We start from the raw sequence: 7,371 nt of genomic DNA on the forward strand, positions 1-7,371 counted from the left end.
ATGGATTACAATGGCTTCCCCCCTCCCATAACTTCCCTCCCACCCGCAACCCTCCCCTTTCCCGCTCCCTCTCCCCTTCCATTCACATCAAGATTCATTTTCAATTCTCTTTATATACAGAAGATCAGTTTAGTATATATTAAGTAAAGATTTCAACAGTTTGCCCCCACATAGCAACACAAAGTGAAAAATACTGTTGGAGTACTAGTTATAGCATTAAATCACAACATTTGAAATTTAATAAGAGACAGTTTTGTTTAATGTCCCAGGTCTCAGCTTCAGACTGGGAGAGAGATTGTTGGTGGGTGGTGGTGGGAGCTCACTGTTGAACTATCACCCCAATTGCTGTCTGTTACTAAATTATTATGCCCCATATTTTAAGTCTTAGACCTTAAAAATGGGCAGATTTATGTGCTTCTTTTATCTTAAAATATGCAAATTCTGCAAAACCTGTACATCTTAGATTTAATATTTTGACTTTTTAAAAAACTCATGTTTTAAAAGCCCTACTTCTTTTCTAAATGTTTATTTGAAAGGTAGAGGTACACAAGAAAATGAAGTATTTCACCTGCTGGCTCACTCTCCAAAAGCAACAACAGCCAGCGGTCTCCTTCAAGCGTGGCAGGGACCTGCATTAGCAGGAAGCTGGGACTCCAATCCAAGCTCTCGGACATGGGATGAGGGCTCCCAAGCGGCTTCCCAACGGCTGTGCCAAACGCCCGCCCCTTAGATTTAACGTTTTGAAATCTTTCCTGAACTTCGACTGAAATGGCTTGATTTTTTTTCAACTGGAGAAACCGAAGGCCAGAGAGGTTTACTGCTGGTATTTTTTTTTTTTCCCCTGGATTAGCATGTAGTTCATAACCCTAGACTTGAGTGTAAGACTTCCATTATAGACTTTGAATTACATAAGAAATGTTCCGTATAATGTTCGGCGTACGGCCTGACACAAATGACTCAATACCTGTCAAGGTTTCACGGCTAAGTAACAGAACGTGAAATAAAGCCCCGGTCTCCTAACTCCTTGCCTATCCAGCTTCCCATCAAGCGACAAAGAAAGATTCTCAAAACGCGAGATCTAATGCACCTGCGCAACATAAAGCGCAGGGCAGGTGCCTACCGCCCGCCGTCAGAGCTGCGCCTGCGCGAGCGTCTCCGTCACCTCGCGACGTGACGTAGGCGCCTGCGCCCTGGGCCCAGAGCGTCCTCTAGGACTTACCCAGAAGGCAACGCTTTGCTCGCGGGTCAAGATGGCGGGGAGGCCTGCTGGTAAGTGAATGACAGGGGTCTTAAGGTGGTGATTGTCGCTGCGTTCAACCTTTTGTTCTCGTCACAACTTGCTCCTCTTCCTCTGCCTTCGCTAATTGGCAAGGGTTTGCGGCATGAGGGAAAGCGGCGGCTCCAGGCCAGCCTGAAGGATGTGCTTCCCCCACCCCGTGCTGCCCCTAAACGGGCTTTGCCTGGAGGACTGGGACGTGGTCCAGCAGGTGAAGGTGCCCCGGTGGCTGTGGCGGCCCCGGGCTTCCAGCTGCCGGTGCTCGGCAGTCCTGCCCCTCGGCCTTGGCGAAGTTCAAGGACACAAGGAGGTAGTGGATGATTTCGTACCAAAGAGAACTGAGTACTTGCTGTGAGCCCAGCGCTGGCAGCCGCGTGAGCTCGATGCATTCTCGCCTTTACACTGCTGAACTAATTGGAGCAAAATGACCCGAGGAAACGGGATTGGAACCTTCACTCCCCGCCTCGTGCTTTTCACTAGGGATCAGGCAGCTAAGCAAAGGTTTCGGATGACCTTGGCTTACTGGAACGACAGCTTGATCTGTAGGTTTGGAGAAATTTGTATTTATTGCAGGCACAGAACAGATACGTTATTATGGAATAGAATGCAGAAATCGCTGGAGGCTTTCAAACGAGGTGCACATCAAGTAGCGGGTGGTGGTGGTGGTGTGTGTATGTATGTATGTATGTATGCCCTCTGCCAGTATATATTAAAGTACTTAAAAAGAAAAAAAAGTTGGTCCCCTTCTCCTTATCCCCAGTAATTGTCAACCATTCGGAAACAGATTGCCCAGTAAATCTGTTAACCTGTATGACAGTTAGATTTGGGGGATTGGGAAAGATGTTTAAGAATTCATTATTTTATTAATTTGACAGATATTGAAGGAATCTTGCTAAATTCAAGGCTTTCTGCATCTGTGTTGTGTTTGGGAACCACACCGACCTGATCTTACCTCTCATTACATATCTCTGACCTTGGGTAGGATGGCTTCTATAAGCCTGCTTTGTCTTGAACATTGTGATTAAACCAGTTTCATGTGGGGAAGGCAAATAGGACAGCATGGCGCAGTGTTCAGAGTATCAGTCACTGCTGTCAACATTGGTGAATGTGCTTACAAATGATTTGTTTTCTACAGTTGCTTTAGGTTATTGACTCTGATGTTTTTATTTCTAGAAGCAATTTTATACATCGTTTTTAATTTCCAAAGTGATTTACCAAGCCACATAAGCCATAACATACGGAGTAGGAGCTAGGAGGGGTTGGAGTAAAAGAAGAGTTTGCTTTTCTTCCTTGATATGGGACCAGCCCTAGACAAATTTTTGAAAGAAAATTTAAACTTGCTTAACTTCCTCTTGTGTAGTACATTTCTCCTATGAACCTCAGGCGCTACTATGTTGTCCTTTGCCCCCACTGAGTTACCTTATGAGGCTCAGCCCTGTTTCCCAAAGAGTTTTACATGACCTATTTTTACTCACTTATTTTCAAATATCCATCCATTTCTCTGGTGATAAAATAGCTACCTGGGAGGAAAATAGACTTTTACTAATCCATATTAACGTTTGAATGACCAACTCATGGTTTCCAACACTCTCCCAGAAATACATCTGTGTTTAAAGAGAATAGTCAAGTGAAATAATGGCAGTGAGAATAACTATTTAGGGAGTGAGGGTTATTTTGATCTGCCAGCCAGGGAATGTTACCCTCTTTTCACACAATTCCAGCTCCTGGAGAGCACGAATTTTACCATTATTTCCTGTAATCTGTGTCTGAAACTACGTGTGCTAGAGACGTTCCAAATCCCTTTTCAGTTTTCCACCTCTCAATTATGGTGGCAGCAGGGGGACACAGGGCACAGGATTTTGGACTGTGAGAGGCCAGAGAGGAATTGTGCCTATGGATACTTTATACTTAGACTTTTATACTTAACTTTTTTCTCCCATGATTTGCCACTTAATTTTTACCTACAATCACTTTTGTGCATAGATAGAATATACAGTTCTTATCTACAGTATATAGAATATAAAGTTTGAAAAGGAAATTCTGTCCTATGCTATGTTTGTATCCTCCATCAAAGTAATAAAAGTACTCGTTGCTAGCAGCTGTGTGCTCACACAGTGTAAATGACTTGCAGTACCTAACAGTGTGACAATTATCAGTTGCAGCATCAGGTCGGTGGCTGGATGGTATTCGAAAGTGGTATTACAATGCTGCAGGATTCAATAAACTGGGTGAGTTATCCGCGCTTTCTGTTTCTGATTTTTCTGAGAGTAGTGCTTTGTAAGAGTATTACTGGTTCCAGACCAATAGTTGTTCTCATTATATCAGAAGGTTTTAAAATTAGACCGTATCTTATTGTTAATGTTAAATCTGCTTCCTTTTTTTTTTTTTTTTTTTTAAATTCTTTTGAGAGGAAAGGCATGAAATCCTTCAAAATGTTTGGTGTGGAAATGATTCATGTTGCTAGGACATTTTCTTTATTATGTTTTCTTTCTCCCAACTCTACCACTTAAAATTTTAAAATTTTTTTTTTTTTCCTTTTTTTTTTTTTTTTTTTTTTTTAATTTTTGACAGGCAGAGTGGACAGTGAGAGAGAGAGACAGAGAGAAAGGTCTTCCTTTTGCCGTTGGTTCACCCTCCAATGGCCGCCGCGGTAGCGCGCTGCGGCCGGCGCACCGCGCTGTTCCGATGGCAGGAGCCAGGTGCTTCTCCTGGTCTCCCATGGGGTGCAGGGCCCAAGCACTTGGGCCATCCTCCACTGCACTCCCTGGCCACAGCAGAGAGCTGGCCTGGAAGAGGGGCAACCGGGACAGGATCGGTGCCCCGACCGGGAGTAGAACCCGGTGTGCCGGCGCCGCAAGGCGGAGGATTAGCCTAGTGAGCCGCGGCGCCGGCCTAAAATTTTAAAATTTAAGTTGCATAAACGTTGACTTTAGATTTTTCAAATATGAAAATTTCCTCATATCTTTACAATTAATGATTCCTGGACTTTTTCAGAACTTTATACTTTTCCATGGACTTTATCTTTTACTTGATGGACACTAGTTCCTAAGTATCATTTCGAGATTCTTTCATACCTTGATCTCAGATCTAAAATACAAAAAAGTAGAAGTGTGGTTTATTGATGTGAGTTTAGGACTAAGTGGACATTTTAAATTGGTTTAGATCAAATGTGAATTTTTGTGATGGTGGATTTTAAGAGATTAATAGTGCTTCAAGATATAACCCAGTGTGGCTGTTTGGCGCAGTACTTATGATGCCAGTTAGTGGGGGCAGTATTGTGGTGTAGCAAGTAAAGTCACCCTCTGCAGATTCCAGTTAGTGTCCTGGCTGCTCCGCTTCTGATCCAGCTCCCTGTTAATGGCCTAGGGAAAGCTGTGGAGGACGGCCCAAGCCCCTAGGCTCCTGCTACCTATGTGGAAGACTGGAAGAAGCTCTTGGCTCTTGGCTTCAGCCAGGCCCAGTCTTTGCTGTTGAGTCCATCTAGGGAGTGAACCGTGGATGGAAGACCACTCTTTCTCTATCTCTCCCTGTATCTGTAACTCTGACTTTCAAACAAATAAATAAAAGTCTTTAAAAGATGCCACTTAGGATACCTGTATCCCATATTGGAGTGCCTGGGTCCAAGTCCCAGCTCTGCTTCCCATTCCAACTTCCTGCTGATATATTCCCTGGGAGGCAGTGGATGATGGCCCAAGTGATTGGGTCTCTGCCACCCATGTGAGAGTCCTGTGTGTGTTCCCAGCTCCAGTTTTAGCCTGGTGCAGACCTGCCTGTGTTGGGCATTTGGAAAGTAAACCTGCGAATGGAAGAGTACTCTCTATTTTATTTCTGCCTTTCAAAAAGTAAAAATAATAAATAATAAATAAAGTTAAAAACGGTCTGTTATCTATGTGAAGCACATTGAGTTTCCATCATACCTGTTGATTTGAACTCTTGCTGTTTCAACCACATCATAAGATGTGTCATATCTTGCTCATTTTTTAAAAATTCCTGCTTTTTTTTTTTTTAGAGAGGGATTAATTTATTGTTTTTGAAAGTCAGAGTTCCAGAGAGAGGAGGAGAGACTAAGAAAGAGATCTTCCATCCACTAGTTCACTCCCCAGATGGCTGCAATGCCAGCGCTGGACCAGGCCAAAGCCAAGAGCATCACCTAGTCTCCCACATGGGTGCAGGGACCCAAACACTTGGGCCTCTTCCACTGCTTTTCCCAGACCATTAGCAGGGAGCTGGATGGGAAATGGAGCAGCCAAGACACAAACCAGTACCCATATGGGATGACAGGTGGTGGCTCTACCTGCTGCGCTACAATGCCATCCCCAAAACCCCTGGTTTTTGAGATGTATATTCAATCTACCTCTTGTTTTCTACCATAGGATTAATGCGAGATGATACAATACATGAGGATGAAGATGTAAAAGAAGCCATAAGAAGGCTTCCTGAGAAACTTTATAATGACAGGGTATTTCGCATTAAGAGAGCACTGGACCTGACCATGAGGCATCAGATCTTGCCTAAAGAGCAGTGGACAAAATATGAGGAGGTAAAACAGCTTCTGTGTATATGACAGTGTTGGCCAATAAGGATTGAGTGTTAGAAACCAGAGAAGCATATTTACTAATGTAGTGTCAAATAAATATATTTTTGACAGCCAAGTAAGGGTTAGTAGAGTGTTAGTTCCATTTTAGAGAAAAGCACATTGAGACCCTCAGGTGAGTCACTTCCAAAATCACTGAGCAAGTCTTTAATATAAAGAGCCAGGGCCATTGTTCTCCTTCCCTACTCTGCTTCCTGCTGAGAGGGAAAGATCTTGATGTTCATATGAGCAGCCTGTTGAGTGGCCCCTCTCAGAAAGGGCTTCTGTGACGCTGACACTCCCTGACCTGTGTTCAAACCACTCAAAAGCCTGTGACGCTCATGCACTTTCTGCTCCCAGAGGCAACCTCTCAGTGCCTGTCAAGGCCATGTATTACAATATGCTTGTGATTTTTACATTTTGAAAAGCAGATGGTTCTTAATCAGGTTGGGAAAAGATTAAGATGGAAATAAAAAACAACTCATCTTGATAGATTTCTTTGATATATTGAGTGCTTGGGATACGTCAGTATGTGATTGTAGGATATGATACTTTTCTTTTTATTTGTTCTTTAGGATAAATTCTACCTTGAACCATATCTGAAAGAGGTTATTCGGGAAAGAAAAGAGAGAGAAGAATGGGCGAAGAAGTAATCACATATTTGAAAACTGTAGATACTGCTGTCCTCATGTATTTTTCCAAAACTGATTAAAGCTGAAACACAAAGAATTATTTGGTCTGTAGATGCATTACTTTATATAAATGTCTGTTGTAATCATTGTTGGACTCTGTTAAATTCTAGACTTTATCCTGAATAATTACTGAATTCAGGTATCTGTAACAATTCTTTCTAAACTTCTAAGATATTTTTACTGTTTTAATGAACAAAGACAATTCACCCCCTAGTTTGCTAGGATTGGGAAGCAGCCCCTTAACCACTGCTCTCCAAATAAATTTGACTTTGCATCCTGTTGTATTAAAAGAAATAACATGCACTCCTGTGTAAATGTAGAATAGAGGTCTTCAGGAAATTCATGGAAAATACATACTATGAAAAAACTGCATGGATTTCAAAATTGTTTTTGCACCAAAATAAGCAGATCTTTTGATTTATTTTTCCATGGACTTTTTGAAATTTCACTATATTGCCAAAAATATTTTCCAAGTGGATTATATTAATACAAAACCTATTAGCAATGTGTGGGATTCAAATTTATCTGAAAAATTCTGAGAGGAAAATAACTGGAGCACTGAAATACTGGGTGGCTCTTGAATGAGAAATCTCTAAATTGGTTATCTACAGTTAGGTTCGATAGAAAAGTGTTACTGTGTAAAAGTATTTATTCATCAGCTGACTTTTAACAGATACTCCCTTGCTGAAACATTCCTTAGTATGTACCAACACTTTATCAGTTTCTCTGATTTGTAATACTGTTATTAATGTAATTCAAATTAATTGTGAAGTCAAATCACAAAACATTAGAATGTTAAAGGAAAATTGCTTTTACCAGGAACAAAACCA

At 41.9% G+C, this 7,371-nt stretch overlaps 1 protein-coding gene across 1 annotated transcript; it reads left to right on the top strand.

Moving 5' to 3' along the window:
- The first annotated feature begins 1,164 nt into the window (after window positions 1-1,164).
- On the top strand, window positions 1,165-6,578 carry LOC133757620 (cytochrome b-c1 complex subunit 7). The gene is made up of 4 exons (XM_062188209.1): window positions 1,165-1,269; window positions 3,433-3,504; window positions 5,650-5,816; window positions 6,425-6,578. The coding sequence occupies exons 1-4, from the start codon at window positions 1,251-1,253 to the stop codon at window positions 6,500-6,502; spliced, it is 336 nt and encodes a 111-aa protein (XP_062044193.1). The 5' UTR covers window positions 1,165-1,250; the 3' UTR covers window positions 6,503-6,578.
- Window positions 6,579-7,371: the final 793 nt, after the last annotated feature.

This window comes from Lepus europaeus, chromosome 4, assembly GCF_033115175.1.
Source record: "Lepus europaeus isolate LE1 chromosome 4, mLepTim1.pri, whole genome shotgun sequence".
Lineage (NCBI taxonomy): Eukaryota > Metazoa > Chordata > Mammalia > Lagomorpha > Leporidae > Lepus > Lepus europaeus.

Coding starts and splice junctions, on each gene's coding strand:
- LOC133757620 (XM_062188209.1), top strand. Junction 3,505..5,649: donor TGCAGGATTCAATAAACTGG/GTGAGTTATCCG, acceptor TTTCTACCATAG/GATTAATGCGAGATGATACA. Junction 5,817..6,424: donor AGTGGACAAAATATGAGGAG/GTAAAACAGCTT, acceptor TTTGTTCTTTAG/GATAAATTCTACCTTGAACC.